Source organism: Venturia canescens, chromosome 1 (assembly GCF_019457755.1).
Source record: "Venturia canescens isolate UGA chromosome 1, ASM1945775v1, whole genome shotgun sequence".
NCBI classification, from domain to species: domain Eukaryota; kingdom Metazoa; phylum Arthropoda; class Insecta; order Hymenoptera; family Ichneumonidae; genus Venturia; species Venturia canescens.
This window is the reverse complement of record NC_057421.1, coordinates 22,256,075-22,279,794: the sequence shown is the minus strand read 5'-3', so window position 1 is coordinate 22,279,794 and position 23,720 is coordinate 22,256,075. Positions and strand designations below refer to the sequence as shown.

Genomic DNA, 23,720 nt, shown 5'->3' with positions numbered 1-23,720 from the left:
TTTTCTGAAGCCCTTATCACGAATAATTGCTATATACAGGAATTTGATGTCAAGATTTTTTATAATTTAACATTGTATATTTGAAGTTTTACATTTTCTCAAAAACCTGCCATCTTTTGGTCAGTTCCTCAGGAAACTTTCCAGAGGCAGTTACGCGGTATATGAATGCTCAAAACATTCGAGTTTTCGTTCGCACACAGCCGCTTGTGAGGTTCGTGAGAAAAATTGTCGCTCGATAAAAAACATCGTTCGACATTATATTCGTAGTGAGGACAAGAGGAAAAGTGTCGACCGTAAATACGTGAATCGAACATGGGCTTCGTTGCATTATCTGATTATACGATCGCGAATGTTACTTCGATATTTTAACGTCAAAGCGAGCTTTCGGGCTTTCCACAATCACTTTGTCTATGATATAACTAGAGGAAAAGCATTTGAACAATCTTCTATTAAACGGAGAGTGAATTTCGAATAACTACGTGGTTAAATCACAATATAACCTGCAAGAAAAATCTCACGGAATAAAACGTTGACCACGCGTCGTTACGAAGCTGCAACGCCCCCTCCCCTTTCAAATCATACGAGCGAAACAGTTTCGCGCGTGCCGAATGTTCCGTTTGCGCAGGCATCGAGTGACAAGGGGCAACGAGAAAGAGTGGGGAGAAATTCATGACCTGACGAACGCGCGGAATCGTCACTGGCAATGAGTGTCAAGCACTTAATTATTATTTTTTTCTAGTGCTTGCTATTGTTTGGCGCCCAATTATGCTAGTTAAAACGATACGGTTTATCTTCGTTATTTGAAAATTTATCGCGAACTCGAAGCACGTTATTAGACAGTTGCCTGATTTTAATTCATACTGATATGAAAATAGTTTATTTAAAATATGTTTTTCTCACAATAAAGATAAATTTCGCAATTTCAAAGTGGTGTTTCAATTTTAAAATACACAACAAATAAAGAGAAGCAATTTCATTTGTCCCCGTCTTTTCCATCGTTCCAAATTCTTTTGCACACATCCCACGCAACGGAGGCTCTGAAACAACGAACAAAACGATCGCAAAGCAAAATGGAGAAATTTTCGCTTTCTTACTTCAACCGTGTCATACTGTTTACCGGTTCAAGGTGAACAAATGAAATCCATTTGCAGCTTGACTTCGAAAAATGTCGGTTATCAATTGTGCAGCCAGTTCGATACCGTACTCGTAAATGCCCTCTTCGTTATCTTTCATCGACTTTATGTCTTCGATCACGCTTTGAGGAATTTTCAAGTTGCAGGATTTCGCTAAGCCCGTGATGCACTTTGAATTCGTTATGGCAAATATACCTGGTATTATGGGAACATTGATGCCGAATTTTCTGCAATCTTCGACAAAATTCACGAATACTTTCGACTCCAGAAATATTTGAGTTATTATGAAACTCGCACCTGCGTCGACCTTGAAGAAAAAATCATCAAAATTGGTCCGAGTCTACGAGCAGAAGCACAAAATATTTTCAGCGGTTACGGACGGAAATATTTCTACTTATGTTCGTTCGATTTCATGAACTCTAGCAGCGCGGAATATTTGATTTTTTATTCATCCACGGTTTGATGCTTACCTTTTTTTTCAGGTGCACGAGATCCATTTCTTTCGACTCGGATTGCGGGTGCATCTCCGGATACCCGGCCACACAAATGACGAATTTATTCTCATAATTTTTTTTTATAAATTTCACCAAATCGATTGCGTGTGAAAAGTCCCCGTTTCCGGTACAATTGTCTAAATACATTTGTTTTATTTAAAATACATTTTTCACTAATTCAGTGATAATTCTAAGGAATCAAGGAATTGAATTTGAAAAAAATATTCGCTCCATTTCGAAAGATATTTTATTTATCAAAAAATTGCGAGTTGCACGAATAATGGCACTTTTTTGACTATAAAAAAGTTTTATTAGGTACTGAAATATTACCTCCACGCAGGACGAAAATATTAGTAACTCCACGCACCAAGGCATCGTCCAAAATTTTTCGAACTTCGCTCTCCTTCAAATCATTTGCGAGCATGTGCAATAACGTAGTGCTGGGAAGAATGCGCAACATTTCGAGAGGCGAATAAGTCGAATTTATTCCGCTCGAATATCCTTCCCGCCACGCCGTCGTAAAAAACAACGGACGAGGATGGATTCCACTGATTTCCAAAAGAAATCTGTGTTCCAGAAGAACGACTGACTGTTATTTCATTTCTCAAAATTCATACAACACCAACCGTCATTTCTAATATCTTGTGATATTTTTTTAAAACTGTTCGATCGACGATTCAAAACGATGCAAAGAACAGTCGTATACGAAAAACAGGTTTGGATGCGAAAAGAATTATTTTCGATCGTAATCGATCCCACATCAAAATTTCTCAAAAGAATTAACCCACCAACGTCGAGTCAAATTTTTTTATTCCATGATTTAAGCAAATAATCGTAAAAGCACTATTTTTTGTACGCTGATTCGACCAATGGCGTTGCAACGATAACACGACACCGTTCTACCACGAAAAAATTGAGGTTAACTGTGGCATAGAGCGCTGCGTGCGGCGTCCTTTTGTTGCTGGATTCGGCCGTTCGAAAGGGAAAACAATAGCTTATAAAAGAGAGTCTCGTAAAACAAAAAAGTGTCTCTCTTTCGAGAGTTTCTTTACTTGATCCCCAGAACGACTCTCGTTTCGTGGAATGAAAAGAATCAATCATAAGTCAGTGGACACGGTTTCGCTTTTATTTTGAATTCTGATTTTGAAGGTTAAGTCGATCAAAAGTTATCCTCAGCCTCGTAACATATTTCGTGAATACGTTTTCCAAAATGAGTTCGCGTTTGAAGAATAGTTTTGCCAATATGGATAAATAACAGAATTTCATTGAATTTAATACTTGCATCGTCACTTCAACCAATATAAATAATAAATGAATACGAATTATTGTACCACTAATGAATACAAACATAAACAATAAATACGGGAGAAATCCTTATTGAACTTACCTTTTGTAAAGGTCATCATTGTATTTTTTATTCAAAAGTATTTCGAGACTGAAAAATTTTTCTTTTTTGCACAATTTGGTATCGATCAATTGAGCGACGTTCACGATTTTTCGCTCGGCAGACGTCGCCTTTTCGCAGATTGTTAAATTCTCATTTTCTTCCAACTTCGAAAACAGCGATGAGTGAGAGGTGATTTTTTTTTTATGAAACTTATTATCGGAAACCAAATCATCCATAGTTCAGATGAAAATTTCAGCGATTATTCGGAGTGGACACGTTTATTATGGATCTTGCAGTTACGATAACTATACCAGCATAGTGCGTCCAAACATCCACGCACATTTTTTTTATATAAACGTCAGCATGAAATGAATCTATCAACTAAGAACACTGATGAAACAAATCGTCATCAATACACAAAAATCTACCCTTCGTTGAAAAAAAAAAACCATCACCCGATTCTAGATGTTGGAGAAATATTTCAATAAATTATCCCAGCAGACACTCGGAAAAAAACGAAATTTCGAATTGAGAATATGCTTTCTTATCTTCGAAAACTCACGCGACCTTCGGAATCATCTTCGAGCGTGATCTCAATTTCATATCTTTTCAGAACGTTTGTGAGTACCAGATTGAATTTTTCATATTGACAAAAAAGCTTCACTCATTAGACTACATTCATTCGGAAGATCGTCGTCTTCCATTTTCTGTTGGAACGACCGAAAATGGAATAGTTTGAAATAGTAACCGTGTTTTACAAACAAAGGTCCAGTTCAGCGCCTCCGGAATGCCGTCTCTACAACAAATCTTGCGATCGAAGGACGTGGAAAAATAAAATTTTACATAGATCAAGGGTTGAATTTTGATTACAATCGTCATTGGAAGACAAACTGTTAAACGATGAGAATACTCGAGGATGTTTTGGCAATAACTAAAAAAGTTGTGTATCGCCTGCTGTAAAATATGAAAGTAATTTCAGAAAATTTGTTACCTTTCTATTCGATGAGTGACTAAAAGAATAATTCATCGACGAATTTTTTTAGTATACGTTAGCTGTATATTTATGAAGTCTGCATACTTTTTAACATAAATTAGTGTCTCAAATAATACGTAATTTGACCGGTAATGTTCCGGTAGAAAAAAAAGATACTGGTCAGATTACGGCACTATTCGGTCGGGTACATAGTCCGCATATTCCGTTTCCACTTCGTTCCTAACCGTATCTCGATTACTTTTCGTTCTTCATGTTCCGCACGCGGCACTCGTGCGCACGTGAGCAACTGAAATCACATACGAGGCACACCACGAGTATCGTCCGCGTGCGCGTAAACGATAATTTTTTTTTCGAGCTTGTGGATTAATAATTGAGTGACAGTTTGAAAGAATAAGATGTCGTGGTTACTGGGATATCGGAATACTCAACAGCCACCGGATTTCGGTCAATACGTGCAACCACCACCGGCATCAGGTTCCGGAGGTGCCGGCGGCGGCGATCAACCACCCTCCAAGAATATAACCAAATCACAAATGGACGCTTATAGATTCGATTCTAGCGCTCTCGAAAGGGCTGCAGCCGCTGCCAAGGAACTTGAAAAATCCAGTAAAATCCTTATTTATTAAGCATTCGTTTTCATACACCGGCACCCCTATTATGTAATATTACGTAAGCCAAAAAAAACGAGGATCCCTTGATTTTAAGGTTAGAGACCATGATGAATCTAGGAATGGCCAACACTCTTGGATGTTTCTGCAATACTGAATGATACAATTTTATCTGTGCATTATATGAATTAAATATTCACGGTTACACCCGTCCTGAAACGGAATTCCTAATGTTGGAATGACCTTTAACCAAATAACTGTAGCTTGTTGAGATCATTCAACATTTTGTTGTTACTTAATTGTTCGAAAATTTTTCCATATTCTCCATTCATGTCAACTGAAGTTATTTCTCGAATGTAGATAACATATTTTTACAATGGTTTCACAACCATAGTCCTATTGGCCTATTATTTTTTATACATAATTTTAGAAAAAATGGGTCTTCAATTTGATTAAATTTGTTATGGACCTTGGATTTTGTGCTTCGTAACTTTTACACAACTTCATCTGTTTTTCTAATTATAATTTCGATGATGTTAATTTTAGCTATAACTGAGTATCTTTTGCACAATTATCAAATTACTGACATCTACAACTACATAATTGTTTTGATTCATTCATTTGAACGAATTCAACGATATCCATCTAATTTATAAATGTTTGAAACATGTTTAAAAACGATTATTAAAAAAAGAGATCTCGGAGAGATAAGTGAAAAATTCATATCATAGTTTCATATTCCATGACGCTGAAGTTTGCAGTATTGGAGCCTGACGAAATGATCTAATAAAACTCTCAAATAATTCCAGTAAATCTGCAATTTTGTTCCCTGCCGAATTTGTAATTGGTAATTTTTCAACCCATATCAAAGATTCGTGAAATAAAAAAATGATGAATTACAAATCCTTTTGTTCATTTTGTTGTACTCCAATGTTGCAAACCTCAGCGTCGTCATATTCCTGATTACTGTGGTGCAGTTAAGGAAATGTCTAAAAGAAACGCAACTTTATTATTCATGTAGAATATCCGATTGTTGATTTGAATTTTTGTTCATAGCTCATGCTAGCCAAGCACTGGAGCTTTCAAAGCTTCAGGAGACAACGAGGCAAATAGAGATGCAGAAAGAGCTGAAGAAATATGAAGCGGCAATGGAAGAGATGAAAGTTGAACAGAAGAGAGTGGATGGAGACGAACGTAGAAAAACAATGCAGGAAGAGACAAAGCAGCATCAGATGAGAGCTCAGTACCAAGATCAGTTGTCAAGAAAAAGATATGACGAACAGTTAGTTCAACAGCAAAGAATGAACGACGAGAATCTCAGGAGACAGGAAGAATCTGTGGCGAAGCAAGAAGCTATGAGAAAAGCAACGATCGAGCACGAGATGGAGCTTAGACACAAAAACGAGATGAGAAAATTGGAGGCGGAATTGAGAGCAAAAGCCAAAGTGGATAGAGAGAATCAGGATTTGAATTTGGAACAGATACGATTGAAAGCATCGGAAAAACGTATAACAGTACTAGAATCGATAAAAACCGCTGGTTCGGTTTTAGGTTCGGGAGCATCAGCCTTGTTGCAGGATTGGGACAAAATATTAGCTGCAGCTGGTGGTTTATCCCTTTTGGCTTTTGGAGTTTATACCGCGAAAGGATCTACGGGTGTGGCGGCTCGTTACATCGAGGCACGTCTCGGTAAACCTTCTCTCGTTCGTGAAACATCACGTTTCTCTGTAATCGACGCGGCGAAACATCCGATTCAAGCGGTACAGAAAATTCGTGAAAAACAGACCGACGCACTTTCGGGTGTCGTTTTAGCTCCAAAACTCGAAGAGAGATTACGCGATATTGCCATAGCCACGAAAAATACGAAACAAAATCGTGGAATGTACAGAAATATCTTAATGCACGGTCCACCCGGTACAGGAAAGACGATGTTTGCTAAAAAACTTGCCCAGCATTCGGGCATGGATTATGCTATATTAACAGGTGGTGATTTATCTCCACTGGGGCGAGATGGTGTTACGGCATTGCACAAAGTATTCGATTGGGCATCGACCTCCCGTAAAGGACTTTTACTTTTCATTGACGAGGCCGACGCGTTTTTGCGTAAACGATCGAGCGAACATATCTCCGAAGATCTTCGAGCAATGTTGAATGCTTTTCTGTACAGAACCGGTGAACAAAGCAATAAATTTATGCTCGTACTCGCGTCCAACACACCCGAACAATTTGACTGGGCCGTTAATGATCGTCTCGATGAAATGGTTGAATTTACTCTGCCAGGAGAGGAGGAACGCGAACGTTTAATTCGTTTATACTTTGACAAATTTGTTCTACAGCCGGCCACCGAGGGCAAGAGAAGATTGAAAGTTGCTCAATTTGATTATGGAGCTCTTTGTAGTAAAATGGCTAAATTAACAGAAGGCATGTCCGGTCGAGAATTGGCTAAGTTGGGAGTTGCATGGCAAGCTGCGGCGTACGCTTCGGAAGACGGTGTTCTCACGGAACAAATGGTTATCGACAGGTGTATGGAAGCAGCAAAACAACACAGACAAAAGGTACGATTATTATTTTAACTGAACGTTTTAAAACAATAGTGCCGTTTTTCCAAAATCGCAATTCCGAATAATTCTTTTCTACGTTATTTTTTAGGTTCAATGGCAAAGTGAACAGGAAAGGCAAGAATCCAAATCGATTTATGCTGGAGAGCACGAAACAATGACTCAAACTCCAAAACCACAACTCGCGATAGAACCAGCACCCGCACAGTTGGGCACTGCCTGAAATTCATGTACTGATGGAATTGTCACCTGCAATTAATCGGAGCATTCGAATGAAAATTTTACATCACTCCTATTGGTGTGATAAAAAAAAGTACAACTGCTAACGTGCTTGCGTGAAAACCCTGACGTACAATGTCAAGAAGCACATGTTAAAAAAAAAACAAATTATATGAAACCACAAAAATAAGGACTTGATCGTTCAAAAGTTAGTGGGAATTAAAAATGTTGATTCCATTATTCGTAAGTAGGTCGCGTAGTTTGATTCCTAATGTAGCATAGTTAGTCAAGAGCAGAAAAACGTCATAAATTGTGCCCGACTTCAAATATGATAAAATGACAAGCTCATGATTTTATGATAATGTAAAACATAGAAGAAAACGAAAAACTTGATCCTCCATGGAAGAGCAACCTCAGGGAAAAATGTTGATCGACATTATGCAAACTTTAGTTATTACGCGAATATGAAAAGCACCTGCATTTTATTGCATCCGAGGATCTCCGGTGGAAAAACAAACTCCTAATACAATTGGATCGACACCTAAATAATTTCTCGAGTTAAATTAGCGTTGTACATAAAGACTATTACATTGAAATATTTTATGATAACGCTCCTCTGTTTGCCCTGTTTTTTTTTTGTATGTAATCGTAAAAAAGTTAATAAAATATGTATTTGGTTGACACGAGAAGGGTGTGATTAAAATCATCGACACTTCAGTTCTTCCACAAAACTATTTATTTCCGTACATTCCGTAGTTCTCAACTGTAAATTTACAAACTATTAAATAATCATCGAAAAAAAAAAATATTTTTCTAGCATAGAACGAATATCCTGTCTTCAATCCAATGGTACTTTGTTAAGGATCATAAATAATGGGATTCTTGAAAAAATATATCGTCGTATTTCATATATTTAAAAGGTACATCTATTCCAACGTGAGAATTCAATTTCCAGTGTATCAAACGATTTTCTCATGAATGAATTATCTTTTTTGTGACTTACAAAACCAGTAGATATGGAGTAGTTGCCTGAAAATATCTAATGATTATTCGGCCGTGAAGAAATCTTAACAATGATTTTTTTTCCTATAACTACAAATTACAAATCAAATATAGGTGGGGAAAGTACATTGACTCTCGACGATTTACGTTTGGCGAATAAAAAGTCATCTCGCGTGAATTGTAAACTCGATGGGTCAATTAACGAATATTTTCTATCCTCATCGCATGTTCGAAAATGGGAGCAAAAAAATACAAAAAACACGCATTGTTATATTGAAAACATTTTTTCACTATTTTTTTTCGTAACGAAGAGAAAATCTTACGTAAAATAGAAAAAATTAGGGAAGAATCAATTGTATACTTATATAATCTGTTTAGTTTTCGCACAGCCCGGTCAATCAATTACATTGTTAATTACTATGCAGAAAAAATGAAGTTTATTTACAATTAGCTGATGTTTCTGGTTATCACGCAATAAAATTCGATCACTGAATATGGAAGTGATTTCTATAACACGCTTTGTTACGAAACATGAAGATTAAACAATGATTGTGAAAAAATGTATATATATATATATATTTTTTGTTTTTTAGTTTATAGTTCATCTTATCAAAAAACATCTCAGTCTCAGATAGTAAGAGGCTTTTTCATTTCGGCCAACACATCGAAGTCACTCACGCCTCAGAACCAGAGATCATTAAACCCTTTTTGTTTGTGCTTGCTTGTTTCTTTTCGGAATCAGCCATGTTTTAATGGCATTCAAATTTCAATTCAATCCCTAACCCTCAATCCCCAAATGCTCGTTCTTCTAACGCCGACGGTCGGTCTTGCAACTGAACTGAACAAAAATTTGTTAATTTCAGTGCCACCACAATTCGCTCGAACCGAGTTCAATATCGGTTCTGCCATGAGACCAAAAACATCGAGATACATAAGCGAGGGCATGTATGATAATCTCAGATAAGCTGCAGATGGTATGCTGTAACAGCGACTAAGCGATAAGTGCTCTAATTTTGTGAGAGTTAAAAGACTGTTTATGCTGAACATTGTTAACAGTGTACAATCACTAAGATCCAATTCGACGATGGAAGGGCAGGAACTCACGAGAGCCTTCACATCTGAAATAAGTTTGAAGAAAAAAGAAATAATAAAAAAATCGACCAAAAATATCATGAGAATGCAAAATGTCAAGACGATCATAGTAGCTCATATTTTGAAACAAAATTGTCAAAGGGCATCGAATTTACAATCATTTGAAATATACAAATAATTCAAATATTACCATCATCACTTATAGTTTTCCTGCACCCTGCTATATTTAAGCGAGTTACCGACGATGGTATGAAATCGCATAATAACGACATTGCCGCTGAATCTAGCGAGCACCACGCCATATTAAGTGAATTTAATCTGTAGAGAAACAACACAATTTATGAATTTGAATGGTTCTATTTTGTCAAAAAAAATAGGAAACTTTTTTTTTAATACCTCGTTAACTTCATAAGGTCGTCGACACCTTCAACGTCAATTCCGTCGCACATTGTTAAGTTGAGCACAGTGAGATCGGTGTTTCGGCTGATAGCTTTGCAGCAAGATCTGTTAAGCGTACAATTCTCGAGGGATAATTTTTTCAAGTGCCTACAACATGACAGTAAAGTCGCTAACCCGTCGGGAGACATAACTGCCATAGAGAGATCAAGGTACTGAAGTTTACTGACGTAATCGTCAGTGATAACTTCTGAATTTTTGTGAAATATTGGATCTGCTATTTCAGCTTGGGCTAGCCGAAGAATTTGTACCCCTCGAGGTAAAATGTGTTCCAGCGTCCCTTTGACAAGTACTTTTCCACCCAGATCTAAACGACTCCAAAGAGCTTCGTCGCGAGCTATTTGACACCATCTTTTACAAACTAGCATCGAGCGAACCTATGAAAATTGAAAAAAAAAAATCGAATGTAAAAAAGAAAATATTTGAAAAAATACTAGATTTCTATTCGAAATAAGTTATTTTGTGGTAAATCTAGAATGCTACAATTTTTTGGAAATTTATCGAATTCAACGTTTTTAGCGAATGCAATATTCATCGATTCTATTTGGAAGGAATTATTCATACCAAACATTTCTTCGGAAGCCATTTGAGTATGGACAAAATCATTTCATCCGACAATTTGTTGAATATATCCTCTCCTGAGATTGACGACCGTTTCTTTCGCCTGTACAGGTAAAACTGATCGACTTCACTTTTATCGGATATCACAACAGACTCGTCTTTTGTAAAGCTTTGCTTTCCATCCTGAAAAGTTTCAGATTCCACTCGTGACGAATAGCCTGATCCGTTTTCCATTGTCGCATATATCGCTGGGTCTTCCATTTCAAAAGTCTCGTGTTCCAACCTTTACACACATTAGAGCTCAATTATTTTACAACATAAAAAATTAATTTTTTTTTTATTATGGCAACCACCATGGTCTGTAAGAATTCTTTTTTTTTCAATGTCCAAGTTGAGGAAATAAACACGTATCTCGTACTCAGACGTGAATTAAATATTTTTACAACCTTCCTAACTAATTTGTGTGCCTCAAAATGATCACAAGTTATTAAATGTTGAATAGTTCATTCGAGTTTCGAACTTATAAATAACATTCTCCAAAACTCAAGATCTTCCTTAAAAGTCGAAATTGAACTTTCCAATATGTTTTCCTCAACATCAAATTTGGCATTTGTTCTGCTCTATTATCAACATTATTTTCAAAAAATTGCATTCAGGTTGAACCAGTTGGAAAAAAAATTTTCTTCATAGAAATAAAAAAAAAAAACTACAAATTTAGAATCTCATTAATGATTACCGCTTTTTTATTTTTCTATAGACTCAAGGAAATATATTCATGTCCAGGATTGTTGTGATAGGTTTACACAATAATTAAAAAAAAAAATACATAAATTTAATCATCAATACGAATTCAATTAATTAATCTAATAAATAAAGAATTGATGGCAATTTGCGTATACTTTACCTTGGCAAAGTAGCAGTATCAAAGGTAGATGTGCGAAACCTTTTATCCTGTCTCTGCACTTCTGTATTCTGTATTCTCACTTCTGATTCAGCCAACTGCCTGCTATTTTCAGAGCTGGACAGTGATATAACATCTTCTTGCGATTGTAATTTTTTCATACTTTCTCGACTTGCATCTTCATCGTCGAGCATACTCACTCCCATATCCTCCAGAATTTCTGGTTCTACGAGACTTGTGTCACCTGAACAAGTCCATCTTGCACCATTTTTTGAAGCACTATTGAGGGTACTGTTTAAGTTATTATTACATCCATCATCGAGACGCATTCGTTTGCTGAAAACACAAATAAAAGTTACATAAACATTCTCATGCAATAAAAATTAGTCTAAAATATCTGATGATTAAGCCGAACAATGATCACAAATAAAAATCAAGTAAATAAACCTGTTCCACCAGGGTACAGCTTGAGCATCTTTCCCCATGATCCGATTTGTTCAATTTTTGTCAGATAGTTTGACAAACAATTAAACTCTATATATTGCAAAAACATTTGATACTTTCCATTCGATTCTCAAAAAACATGTAGATACAAAGATTTATCCCTGCCACGACTTTGAAGCTTTCCTAGTTCCACACGCTTTTAATACATCAATTAGAATCAACGAAAAGGAAGCACAAACAAAGTGGGAATTGTGTATGGAAATAGACAGGAGTGCATTGATAGAAGGAATGTAGAATTTTCTTGCTGATGATGAAATTCTATTAATCACTACTGAGCAGACATATTTTCAGTGTTGAAAATAGAATTTGTGTGTTCAAAAAGTATAATATTCCTTGATACACAGCAATTCTCAAGTACGAGTTCATTTTTCGTGCTCAAATGGTATATGAAGATAAAAGTGTTTTGAAAAAGCATTTTCCAGTGAAAACTGGGCCCATAAAAACTCCAAAAAACACGAGAATCCACAAAACAACGATTTCACTACCATTCATACTCCATTGGTGAGATATTTGGAAAGCAAACGAAAGCGAGAAACCACGTTGTGAAAAGTGACGCTCACCGAGATAAAACAGACTTTCTCGTGAAATAATTCCGATTATTTAGTATTAAGTTGGAAAATAGAAATAATTGGAAATGTGTACTCTCAAAGACGTGAGTTAACGTTTTTTGGAGGGAAATACCTTCGATACCGACAAGTTTCCGGCAAAATATCCATAGTTAAATTCGAAAAGAGTACAAAAAGACAGGCTTATGGAAAATGTCGAAATAGGAATTTCTCTTAGTGAATGCTATGTGGAATTTTTGTGGGAGAGAGAGTCCGTCTCTTATTATATTTAAAGAGAGGTGGAAATAGTATTTCGGAGGGGTTTTTCTTAACCTTAATGTATACCTGCGCGCGCGCACCTGCGCTCCTTTTGGCAACGAGCAACAGGTAACGGGAATAACGTCGGAAAAAACGGAATAATATTTATTTCTCACCGAAATTTGGAGAGAAAAAAAGAACGAACAGTGGACAGTAATATGCACTACAATAGAAGTGGCAAAAAAACACTTTCTCACCTTTCTGGTGGTGAATATTCATCAATATCTCGATAATCGTCGTTCACTATCGTATCAACAGTCCCGCCAGAATTCATGTTTTGGCTATAACGTGCCGCACTCGCGTAAATTTCGTTCGCTACTGGTTGACTGGCGTAAGTCGCGTTGAAACCGTCCAGTGGCGGGATCGTAGTATATTTTTGCCTACATCGTGATTCAACGAGATCAACGAAGTCATTACGTTCTGATTGGTTAACGAATGATAGTCGTTAACTTCGTGGCTGTTCATTGGTGCCCCACTCCCGTGGCTATGTTTCGAGACCAGAGATTTTGCGCGCGCTCAAAGCCCGCGCAGTGAAGCGCCAAGTGTCTTGGGAGGAGAAACGTTTTTAGCGCGGTAAAAGTATGTGGCAGTAAACATTTTTTTTCACTTAATCTAGCAATAAATTTTTTCGTATTTGCTATATTCAAACTCAAGTTTTTCTTATTTCTATGTAAGTACGTAGTGACCGTAATTTTACGTACATCAATTTTCGGAAAGTCCCACTTCATATACGAATATAAAAATTGCACATTCGATAATAATTGTCGAACGTTCTATTATGTGTTAGCGATAAAAGCACGGATTAACGACTCCTAATGATTTATAGCTGCATCAGTGACAATCAACGTTTTGTTTTTTCCACTATAAAATTGTATGTTTCATGAATATCAGTCGCAGACATTGTGCACAATACATTACTACCACAGGAAATTGCGCAAACGGAGAGGAGAGGTGCTATAGGTGCTTCTTCCACGCCCGATCCCTATTTTTGGCTTACGTATACCAAATCACATGGAGTCTTGAGGCGAATGAACTAAATTTCTTTATTAATTATTCCATTGGAAGCCGAAAACATTGTATTGATAAATTACATTTTACTTTCGTAAGGATATGACGGCATCAATAACGGACCGTTCTCTTAAAACTTACAAGCAAGTTTCTGTGGTACCTTTTTCTAAAAAAGGGCGTCGTTTTCTCTAATTTTATCACATCTATTTTTGGTTATCTCGTCCGTTCACTAAGACCACAGACCAAGAATACGTCTACTTTGGCTATGATTTCACTGAATTTCTGAAATTTCATAATCCTTTTTAATCTTGATTCTTTTTTTTTAGATGGAATCAAAAAACTGATAAATGTAAATAACAATTGACCTCATTATTATATGCTATAATAAGTCTGTGTGACGATAAGTGAGTTCTTATTCAATGGTTCATGGTTTATGATTGATTTAACCAAAAATAATGCGCTGTTCACATGATTTCTTGAAATTATTTTGCGTAAGGAGTAACAAGTATTTCAATTAAAATTCTGCCGTTTATACTTCAGTTGTATTGAAACAACAATAATTAACAAGTAACAAATTCTTTTTTCAAGTGTGTAATTAGCTTCTGAACCCTTGTTTCAGTTTTATCTGAGCAGGAAGAAATTTAATACCTGACCTTTTCTAAATTTATTATAAAGCAATGAATATCATGAAATTGTAAGTGTTGATGAAACTGAGGGGGAGAGTCAGACATGCTTTGACAAATTGTAACAAAGTTTAATGACAGAGCCCTTGTATTTTTTTGTCTTGCCACTGAATAGCATCATACGATCGTACCATCTCTGAAGTATTTTTATGGTGATTGAATCTTTTATCTCTCATTCCAAACGTTCGATCATACCACCAACCATAGCTGCAAAGAAAATAAAAATTGAAAAAACAAAATTCTGTAGGGAATTGAAAAGTTCCTTTTACTTGAACTCATCCAAGTATCTAAAAGAAAACACTGCAGTCATTAGCATACCTTTGGCTACTAAGTAATGGCCGGCGATGAACGTCCTGTGGTTTTTCATTCTCCTTCTTCATCACAGCCTTCACAGTGCCATCAACATTATAACTGTCTTCAAACTTCACTTGTTTAGAGTAGAATTTTGGTGTTATGAAGTCAGCTGGAAATTATCAGAGGGAATTCATTACGTTGGACATTTGAGCAAACAAACTTGAATTATGAAAAAGATAATCAGGTTATTTGTACCTTCAATTTTTGATGCACGAATGTCGGAACGACCACTCATTCGATGCTTTGGAAAACATAATTTAAAAGGAGGTTTCTCCACTATTTTTTTTCCAGCAGATCCAGATTGACCACTACCTCGAGAGTCAGAAGTTTCTGGCATCATTTTTAACCTCCTTTTTTTAAATCTTGAAAAATTATTGAGCTCGTTCAACAAATCTTAAGGCATAAAAGGAGGTGAAAATATTTGTTAGTGTAAGAGAAATTGACTTTAACGCAATTTTCATGTTTAAGGGCAGATTTATCTCAATAAAATTGAATAAATTATAAATTACAGACTACAAGTGATTATACCTCACAATCATTTCACTTTCCTTTTGCTGCAAAATTATGGTATACTAAAAATTCTAAATCAAAGGTTTTCCCTTTTTATTTCTCCACGTGTTCATTCACAAAATTATAAAAAAAGTGCTTTACACTCGAAAGAATAATTCCTTTCAATGGAAATGTACGAGTTGTAATAATTTGTTCGAAATACGTTCAAATTGTTTGTTAATGCGTCGATTTTACGTTGTCAATAATCTCAACCTTGATCAATACACATTGGCTCTTCAAAGAATTCACGATCTAAAAACGATGTTCAATCGCCAAGTATTTCATAGTTTGAATGCAGATCGGATTTTTGATACGAATAAATAATTGTTTATAAAATTTTGCGTATAAGAAACTTTAAATTTAACAAAATTTGCGATTAATTCCTAACGAAATCTCGGTACAGATTCTCGTTGAAAAAATATCAAACTATTTTTAAAAGTGCAAGTTCCATTTTTTGCCGGAGTACGTAACCGCGCGAATACCTCAAACGTTTTTATTTATTTTTATTCAATTTTTCTGTCGCAGATCACCCAAATGTGTAGCACCTGGCTTTACGAGCCGTAGGAATTTTTAGAAACAAAAAGTTTCAAATCCAATTATTAATTCTGAGTTTCCAATTCGGGTGTAATCAAGAATGCAAATTGTGACCGACCTGGTGATCGACTTTATCAATACATCGAAAAGTCGTATCCGTGGAAACCTGGAAAGCTTCGATGAGTTGTTGCCGTTGTGACGTCTGTGATTTTTCGAAGGTTCTATCGTTGCCTTGAACTTCGTGTAAAAATGGGGCTGAAATATTTCTGTTATCAAAAGTTCATGTCTATACCTGCCGTTGAACCAGAATTGGTTTCCGACGAGAATTTGCTTTGAAGAATTTCCTATTGATAATTTTGTCGAAAAAAACGTTTGATAATGAATATGGTAAAAAAAAACTCAACGCTTCACCAAATTTTTAATAAGTTTGCTTTCCTTTTTTATTTTGATGCTTCGCAAATAATATTGCATATATTTGATGAATAATGTACAATTACTAATGGTTGAATTTGGCGCATCGATATTACAAAATCGTATTGCGATGCGTTTACGATTCTAAATTTTCATTCTTTCATTCATTGACCTTCATTTTCAATTTTTTATCACACTCGATGCTATCGTTCTCAAAGCATTCAAACTTTTGGCTACTGGAATTTGTGCGAGTGTTGGAACACTGGAATGAAGATTCTGATTATTTCGGATTCACACTGTCTCTCGTAATTTCTGCTTCTTTTTTTCTTTGTTTTGATTTACACATCACTCATCATATGTTAACTGTTGACAAATTTTATTCCAAATTAATGCCAACGAAGCAGCATGCATATGCGCTAACGAAAAAAAGCTGTATTTCGAAAAAGTAAAATTTTGTACCTCAGTCCTGTTTTTGCATCGGAATTCCCCTACGTTTCAACCAGAGAACAAGACTTTTTCATTATGGAAAAAATTTCATTTTTCCTTGAACCAAAACTCGATATGTTCGTCGGTGCATGTACTTACTGGAGAAAATTATTTAAAAATTTAATACTTTCTTGTACTCTCTCATTTTTTTAATTCCCTTTGAACATTCAATACTGATGTTGAACGTAGCTTTTCGCTGATTCTTATATTGCTCGTAAATTGATTTTGTGTCATGAATGCAAGCGAGCATTCGATCACAGTTGGTAGTGAGAAATTGCATCGTCGAGGGCATGATTTCAGGAGAATAAAAATGGATCCTCTCACAATTCTTGGAATCGCTGGCAAAAGGATTTTTTTCTATCCACAACGAAGCCTCTGAACAGTCACTGAATAGTATCTCAGAAATGCATGCAGTAAAAACATGACTATACAATCGAATGAGCACCATTGAAAAAGCTCAATCATTAATGATTCCAATAAAAAAATAAAAAAATTTTAATAAAAAATCAATTGCGGACTAATCTTGGACTCCCATTAACGAAAACCGAGATAAATGTGGCATCATATTGATCGACAGTCCTGCGATTCACGACCCCTCGAAACCAGAATTGAGCGTCTCTCACTGGATCGTTATCTATCCAAAGCTCCAATCCGAAATTCACTCCAAGTTACTCTGAGACTTATTTTTAAATATTATCTGTACATTGTAACCACAAGTGCAGCCAGTACTTTGGTAATAAATGTCCGAACGCCAAGATTGATTCGACGATGGTAGTAGATTAATGTAATGCACCGGTGATGATATTTGACAAGAATGTTCAAAACTGGGCCGCTTCCCTCATAGGTCAAACCAAATGAATCCAACGTACAGATTACATGGGTATTAAAGAGGTCAGGGATCCGTACTACAAAGTAATAAAAATGAGGCATGAAAAAGTAAAAATATGACACATGTGTTAGTGCATTTTGTCTTTTTTTTTTATTATTCTTTTCTCATCATTTTCAATGATTGTTTCTTTGTTCTGTTGTTTCTCGCTTGCGCGCTCGCTCTTGCGTTTCTCCCGTTCTTACATCCTTCATCCTCGCGGTTTTAAAAAAAGTAACGAAAATCTTGTTTTCATCCCCCCTCCCTGGATCATTTCTTCCTCGACACATATATATACAAATATATATGCCTATGTCCAACTCAACAGTCTCTCCTTATTCAATCACACATTCGGCGAGACGACCAGGGTAGGAGAAGTTTTGGTTCTCCGTGTCTTCCATTATCATTATTATTATCGTTAATATTAATTATTATAATCTTTCTCTCAAATTTGTATTTTTTTTGCATGAAGTTGATGTTGTAGCATCGAGATTTCTCTCTCATCTCTGCCGATACGTCCTTTCGTTTTTTTAATCTTTCGATAGAAGCTACGGATTTTGTGCAGACCTCTGGAAAGTTATACTAGTTTCGAAGAGAGAAAGTACGATGTATGCATGTGTATGAATATACATGCATATATATTTTCATACAAATGCGTGTGTACATGTATAGCCAACTACTGCGCAAAGATGCACGTTCCTTTTTGTTTTCTTTTCCCATCCTTTCAACGTTTACATTTTCGTTTTCTTATTTTTCGAATCAACGAAAAATCATTCTGTTGTCGATGAATTTAAGAAATCTATAATACGTCGCGAAAATATAACGAGTCGTTTGCGCAGAGATACCTTAAAAGATAAGCCTTACGACGCTTTATCGAGGAAGAGCTGGCTCTATCTTTTTTCCAACTCTTTCTCTTAACTGCTAATAGTTAGTTTTCTTTTCTCCCTTAACATCTTATAATTTCGTATCTGCTCTGTTGCTTCAGCAAAAGATCGTTAACGCTCTTTCTTTTTCTTGATCTCCTTCTTCCGCAAACACTCGCATAATCTTAAGTTTTACGCATTACGTTTGCAATTATCTTTATTATGGCCATTTTTTTTTGTGTACGATTCATATATATATTTTTTTCGTCCATTTTCAAAATTGTTTTCTCTCGCCACATTCTCACACTCATGCACAGTAAAAACTACGTAACTTCTGCTTCCTCGGTTTCACAATAAATTTATTTTGTTCTATTGTTTTTTTTTTTCATCTTTTGTTTGTTGGAGAGAGAGGAATTCGTAAATTCGCTTTCGAGATCGGACGATTCGAAGATTGACACTAGAAATGTTTTTTTCCCCCTCTTTTCACTGCGAGCCTGCGACGGCGTTGGTATTATTATCATCATCATCGTTATTCATTACTTTGTTTTCTTTCTTGCGCTATACAGTTGGATTATAAAATGTACAAGTGAGATCCAATTAAAAAAAAAAAAAAAAAAAACATGGCGTCGAAAGCCTTGAGATTCTCGTCGTTGGTCGTTATTATTCGCGGTTTTTCTACATTTTTCATGAGTGTATCTGTGTGTGTGTGTGTGTATGTTTGTTAAATCGAATATTTGCCACCCTCTAAATACTTCGCTGCAAATATCGCGCCCTCTCGATTACAAATGTGAATTTGTTTTTCTCGTTTTCTTTTTTCTCGCGTCGTTCATGATTCATTCACTCTCATCCATATTTACAAATAAAATATTTTTTGTTTTTTTTTTTGCGTTGGTTTTCCAATTTTCTGTTTTAATCTCTACACTTAACGATATAACCGAGCCATGTGTTTTGTCCCGAGACGTTTTTGGAGATAGGAAGAAAGGGTCCCCTCCGACAAGATGCTTTGAGATTGTTTTTTTTTTCTGTTATCCCCATGAACAAACGTGTTTTCATGTGGAATATTGTAATGAAGCAAAACAAAAAAGATGAAAAGTAAAATCGATAAACTTAGAACAGAAACACGTTTTTACAGATGACGTCGAAAATACGGAAGTGACCCGGCAATGTGGCACGGTTACTTTTTCCAAGGATCGTCTCGATTATCAGCGACTGTTATTGATTAAGATTTGAGAGGCTCCTTGATTGATGTCCCCTTCCAAGGAAGAACTACGAGATTGAATAGTGTCCAATTTTTTGTTTTGAACCTCCAACCGCATACAATTGCGGATTTTCAATTTGTAATCAATAAAAAAAAAAAAATAAAAGAAAAGAAACGAACGAGAAAAACTTGTTGAATTTCCGTTCTCTTTCTACAATATTTCTTATAATCGTAGATATTCTCACTTTCGAGTAGCATCATAAAATATGTTAATCTATACATATTTTATGTCTGTTCACGTGTACAATAAATGTTTCTCTCTTTGAAATGTGTGGTGAATCGATAATTCATGGATAATGTGTGAGAATTCTTTGCAGTTACATTTTTAATTGTCTTGCAAACAAACAGCCTCCCACACTTTCGACAGTGTAGTTGCATTTTTATTTTTTTCAATTTTTTCAACAGTTCCAAATGAAGTCGAGGGTAAACGAGATGCGTTTATAAATAATAAGAACAGAAAAGAGAAAAGAAAATACTACTTATATGTGTGTCGTCGCAAAGGGAGCGTTAACAAAATGAGAAGCAAGTTATGACGACACGCACAATCGGTGGAGGAATTGAAAAAGATTCGGTCCCTTGGAGGATTAGGTTTGGACCGTTCTCTGATTGGATGGCTCTCGAGGTAGTTGAATCGCGAGTTCGTTCGAAGCAAAAGAAGCCGTAATTCAAAGAGAAAATATGAGTTTTCGACATTTATTATTTCCGAAGACAATTTCTCGCTGCTCAACGGAATACTGCAGGAGAACAGGCGAGGTCCAAAAAAAAAAAAAGTAATCAGTGTAGCGCCAAGTTTGGCTCGCCAAATTATAAAGCCGGAACTGTTAAAGATACCGGAAGAAAAATCAATTCTCGTCTACGCTTCGCTTCCATTAACTGCCGATAGTTGCGAGGGGAGTAAATTGAGCAACAATTTTTCGATTTTAGCGATCTCAACAAATTTTATGGTTTTAACCTTAAGGCTATTCGATAAAGCGGCTGAAAAGACAGAAGCAAACTTTTTGCCAGTCACACATCGAGCTCGACTTCGGGTGTGGTTGTTCCCCACATTATCTCCTTGTCTGTTCATCTCTCTTTCTCTCTCCCTCCCTTTCGCTGGCTACTTTCTTAAAAACTACACTCTCTCTTTCTCTCTCTTCGTCCATTCGCCTTATTTGCATACAATACAGGTACTAATTTGTCAAGTTTTTCCTTCTTCTTTTTCTTTCCTCAGCCTCCTTCATAACTCTCTCACAATTTCCATCAATTTCGCGCGAGCTGCGTTCCACGAAGCGGCATATTTACATGACGAGATCTGCGGACCAAACGGAAAAAGAAGGACGCAAGAGGCTCTACAGGAGAAGGCTCGTGGTTGCCTAGAGAATTTGTCCCGTGTCGTAACTTTTTTTAGTTCCTTTCATTTCCAATCATTGAAACATCAATTTTTCCATTTTCATTATTTTATGAAGAAAAAACTAGCCGATCAACGACTCTGCGCTATAATCTAATGGGCAAATTATTTCCACGCATCGACGATGCCATCTTTTTCGAGGCAGGCGCTATTTCGGTCCACAAGATTTCCAAGGTTCTCATCTCATATATGTTTGTCTCGCTTTTTTTTTTTTAACCGAATCAATGCAGTTTCTATTCGAACGGACAAAAAAAAATCAAGAATAATGAGGAGAAGCAGTTCAGTGCTGAAAAAAACCGACTCGAACACGTGTGCGTAAATATACGCGCGTTGAAGCGACAAGAAAATAATTCAAAAGACACTAAGAGGTAGCGATATTCATCCGACAAATAGAAACAGGAGTTACGTGTGTACACCACGCATATCCAGAAATATATATATGCATACGTCTTAGTAACGTCGTCAAAATAACTTGCGTTGTTCGCAGAGGAAACCACAAATCTGATCTAGATAACGTTTTGAACGACGATATTCGCTCATTAAGTGTATAATATATATATTGTATGTACTATGCGTCGTATAATCATACATAAAATTCTTACAGTTTAATTTAAACCGAACTGCGGCCGATTTTACATTATCTTGCGTATAAAAACGAGAGAGAAAAAAATAAGCAATTGAATGTTTAAGAAATTATGATCGACTGATATTTCAAAAACACGTTTACTAAATACTGGACAAACGGGCAGAACCCGATCCCCATCCAGAAGACAAAACGCAATCTACATCCCACCGGACGGCGAGTAAAATTCATTTAAAAAAAAGAAGCATAACTGGTTGCAAGATAATTTTTTAAAAAGAAATCTGATATTGGTGAGCGAAAAGGAAAGCCGCTGTTTTACCCGGAGTAAAATAAACTCGATTGTATTGGTAATAAACGCTACTGAATATAAAGAAAAATGTTTAAAAACAAGACAAAAACGTGGTACAGCAGCTCGCAGTAACGCAAATACAATTATTATCGTGGCAATTTTTAAATATTATTATGGCGTTGTTTTTTTTCTTCTTTCTCTCGTCATTGGTGTTTCTTGCTGTTAATATGATATATTTTGAAATTTTTATCTTCGTTTTCTTTTCATCAACATTGTCACCCGTCCATTACTATCTTCCTCCATCGAGGCCAACAATTGGAGAAACGTCGAAATGAGATTTGGAGATGTTCAATGCACGCGGGCGGGCGCGCTGCCTCTCGCTCTTATTGCATTTAGAACTTTTTCAGCCACTCGGTGACGCGACGATGGCCGGACTCTGGCGTTCCAACAAATTCGAGCGCGCTTTCATACGACGTTGCATAAGTCTACTCTCGCTGGGGGGCGACAAGCCGTACAAATTGTTCAACGTGTCCTTACCCAAAAGACGATTACCGCCGATTATTTTTGGCTCGGTAGCGAGCTCGATGCTCGAATGAACGGAACAGGACTTTCGCCGAGTGCCTGAATCGAACTCGCATGATGAGTGTACAGCACCGTGTTTGCTGTGTTCTGACAACTCGCTGCTCGAATCGGACATGTGACCGTATGGATGATTGTCGTCGTCGGTCGAAGATGTTGATAATCTTTGCTCCCGATATTCCGTCAGCTCCTCAAGATTCATCGAAAAGTGCTGATGCACGACACGGTTTACGGCCATTGCGGATTCAGCAAATGCCGACAATTCACGAGCGGAGTTGTTTCGACTGCAATGTTAAATAGACGAAAACGTTAATCTATAATTCGGAAAGTTAAAGGACATTAATTGATCGGGATAAGAATTTTTTTCAAAAGCCAAACAAAAATATTGATATTGAAAAGATTTATAAAGAATCACATCAATTACCGAATGATCTGAGGCGTATCGAGAGGCCTGTTGCCCGAAACGGGGCAGCTCGGTCCCGGATTGATCCACGAATGATTGAGAACGCATTCGGCGCTGAGTCTTCGATGTGCCTCTTTGACGAGTAGGCCTTTGATAAGATCTTTCGCGTCTTCGGAAATCGTCGACCACTCTTTGTCAGGAAAATCGTATCTCCCCTGTTGTATACTGGTGAAGAGTAATTCCTGACAAGCTTGGCAAGTCTCTCCTCTCTCCCAGCCGCATTCGGTGCCGCAATTGCCGTAGAACGGTGGATAACCACAGAGCAAAATGTACATTATAACACCGAGACTCCAGAGATCGCACCGTTTGTCGTAGTAGCTCGTTTCCCCGATGAAAGCTTCGACAACCTCCGGCGCCATAAACTCGGCGCTACCAACGGGGGTTAAGAGTTGCGGTGTTGCTAAAGGACTCGACATTGTATTGTTGAACTTGATCCCAGAGCCCAAATCAAAGTCGCAGACTTTGATGGGCGTCAACTTGTCAGGATATACGCAAAGTATGTTCTCCGGCTTTAAATCCCTGTGTGCAATGCCTGTACGAGGAAAAAAAAAAATCATCAAACCATCAATGAACGCACCAAAAAATATTGAGTTTGATAAAAATATGAAAAGTATATAAATGCTATCCAACAAACGT

The 23,720-nt window shown here is 36.6% G+C and overlaps 5 protein-coding genes and 1 long non-coding RNA gene across 12 annotated transcripts in view; 2 read left to right on the top strand and 4 right to left on the bottom strand.

Moving 5' to 3' along the window:
• Positions 1-861: 861 nt before the first annotated feature.
• On the bottom strand, positions 862-3,811 carry LOC122418937 (methylenetetrahydrofolate reductase). 2 transcript variants are annotated; one of them, XM_043433102.1, is made up of 5 exons: positions 3,015-3,811; positions 1,958-2,193; positions 1,604-1,764; positions 1,118-1,473; positions 862-1,037 (listed from the first exon to the last, which is right to left on the bottom strand). In XM_043433102.1, the coding sequence occupies exons 1-5, from the start codon at positions 3,248-3,250 to the stop codon at positions 974-976; spliced, it is 1,053 nt and encodes a 350-aa protein (XP_043289037.1). In that variant the 5' UTR covers positions 3,251-3,811; the 3' UTR covers positions 862-973. The 2 variants fall into 2 exon arrangements, with proteins under 2 accessions (XP_043289037.1, XP_043289038.1); XM_043433103.1 differs by having other exon boundaries at positions 1,118-1,440; positions 3,015-3,805.
• A 443-nt stretch (positions 3,812-4,254) lies between these two features.
• bor (ATPase family AAA domain containing bor) lies at positions 4,255-8,110 on the top strand. The gene is made up of 3 exons (XM_043419713.1): positions 4,255-4,614; positions 5,673-7,171; positions 7,266-8,110. Exons 1-3 carry the CDS (start codon positions 4,404-4,406, stop codon positions 7,395-7,397), a joined length of 1,842 nt encoding a protein of 613 aa, XP_043275648.1. The 5' UTR covers positions 4,255-4,403; the 3' UTR covers positions 7,398-8,110.
• A 176-nt stretch (positions 8,111-8,286) lies between these two features.
• Positions 8,287-13,115, bottom strand: LOC122411153 (S-phase kinase-associated protein 2). 3 transcript variants are annotated; one of them, XM_043419733.1, is made up of 7 exons: positions 12,591-12,727; positions 11,853-12,045; positions 11,409-11,741; positions 10,508-10,787; positions 9,884-10,320; positions 9,678-9,805; positions 8,287-9,513 (listed from the first exon to the last, which is right to left on the bottom strand). In XM_043419733.1, the coding sequence occupies exons 2-7, from the start codon at positions 11,888-11,890 to the stop codon at positions 9,167-9,169; spliced, it is 1,563 nt and encodes a 520-aa protein (XP_043275668.1). In that variant the 5' UTR covers positions 11,891-12,045; positions 12,591-12,727; the 3' UTR covers positions 8,287-9,166. The 3 variants fall into 3 exon arrangements, with proteins under 3 accessions (XP_043275668.1, XP_043275658.1, XP_043275675.1); XM_043419723.1 differs by lacking the exons at positions 11,853-12,045; positions 12,591-12,727 and adding an exon at positions 12,970-13,115; XM_043419740.1 differs by lacking the exon at positions 11,853-12,045 and having other exon boundaries at positions 12,591-12,746.
• A 203-nt stretch (positions 13,116-13,318) lies between these two features.
• LOC122419020 (uncharacterized) lies at positions 13,319-15,322 on the top strand. The gene is made up of 2 exons (XR_006262797.1): positions 13,319-13,351; positions 15,109-15,322. It is a non-coding gene; the product is annotated as an uncharacterized lncRNA (long non-coding RNA).
• LOC122419019 (uncharacterized) lies at positions 13,790-16,011 on the bottom strand. 2 transcript variants are annotated; one of them, XM_043433249.1, is made up of 4 exons: positions 15,849-16,011; positions 15,013-15,210; positions 14,782-14,926; positions 13,790-14,670 (listed from the first exon to the last, which is right to left on the bottom strand). In XM_043433249.1, exons 2-4 carry the CDS (start codon positions 15,155-15,157, stop codon positions 14,535-14,537), a joined length of 426 nt encoding a protein of 141 aa, XP_043289184.1. In that variant the 5' UTR covers positions 15,158-15,210; positions 15,849-16,011; the 3' UTR covers positions 13,790-14,534. The 2 variants fall into 2 exon arrangements, with proteins under 2 accessions (XP_043289184.1, XP_043289183.1); XM_043433248.1 differs by lacking the exon at positions 15,849-16,011 and adding an exon at positions 15,346-15,835.
• Positions 16,012-17,753: 1,742 nt separating this feature from the next.
• Lk6 (Lk6 kinase) overlaps positions 17,754-23,720 on the bottom strand; it is a 72,879-nt gene continuing 66,912 nt past the window's right edge. For all 3 annotated transcript variants that reach the window (XM_043433240.1, XM_043433241.1, XM_043433242.1), the window contains 2 exons: positions 23,046-23,616; positions 17,754-22,905 (listed from right to left, as the gene is read on the bottom strand). In XM_043433240.1, coding sequence (XP_043289175.1) covers positions 22,446-22,905; positions 23,046-23,616 — 1,031 coding nt within the window. In that variant the 3' untranslated portion in view covers positions 17,754-22,445. The remainder of the gene's footprint in view (positions 22,906-23,045; positions 23,617-23,720) is intronic.

Coding starts and splice junctions, on each gene's coding strand:
- LOC122418937 (XM_043433102.1), bottom strand. CDS start 3,250: ATGGATGATTTGGTTTCCGATAATAAGTTTCATAAAAAAAAAATCACC. Junction 2,194..3,014: donor AATGATGACCTTTACAAAAG/GTAAGTTCAATA, acceptor TCTGGAACACAG/ATTTCTTTTGGAAATCAGTG. Junction 1,765..1,957: donor TATTTTCGTCCTGCGTGGAG/GTAATATTTCAG, acceptor AAATGTATTTAG/ACAATTGTACCGGAAACGGG.
- bor (XM_043419713.1), top strand. CDS start 4,404: ATGTCGTGGTTACTGGGATATCGGAATACTCAACAGCCACCGGATTTC. Junction 4,615..5,672: donor CAAGGAACTTGAAAAATCCA/GTAAAATCCTTA, acceptor TTTTGTTCATAG/CTCATGCTAGCCAAGCACTG. Junction 7,172..7,265: donor CAAAACAACACAGACAAAAG/GTACGATTATTA, acceptor GTTATTTTTTAG/GTTCAATGGCAAAGTGAACA.
- LOC122411153 (XM_043419723.1), bottom strand. CDS start 13,046: ATGAATTCTGGCGGGACTGTTGATACGATAGTGAACGACGATTATCGA. Junction 11,742..12,969: donor GAATATTCACCACCAGAAAG/GTGAGAAAGTGT, acceptor TTGTGTTTTCAG/CAAACGAATGCGTCTCGATG. Junction 9,514..9,677: donor GAAAACTATAAGTGATGATG/GTAATATTTGAA, acceptor AACTTATTTCAG/ATGTGAAGGCTCTCGTGAGT.
- LOC122419019 (XM_043433249.1), bottom strand. CDS start 15,157: ATGATGCCAGAAACTTCTGACTCTCGAGGTAGTGGTCAATCTGGATCT. Junction 14,927..15,012: donor TCGTGCATCAAAAATTGAAG/GTACAAATAACC, acceptor GATAATTTCCAG/CTGACTTCATAACACCAAAA. Junction 14,671..14,781: donor CCATTACTTAGTAGCCAAAG/GTATGCTAATGA, acceptor TTTTCTTTGCAG/CTATGGTTGGTGGTATGATC.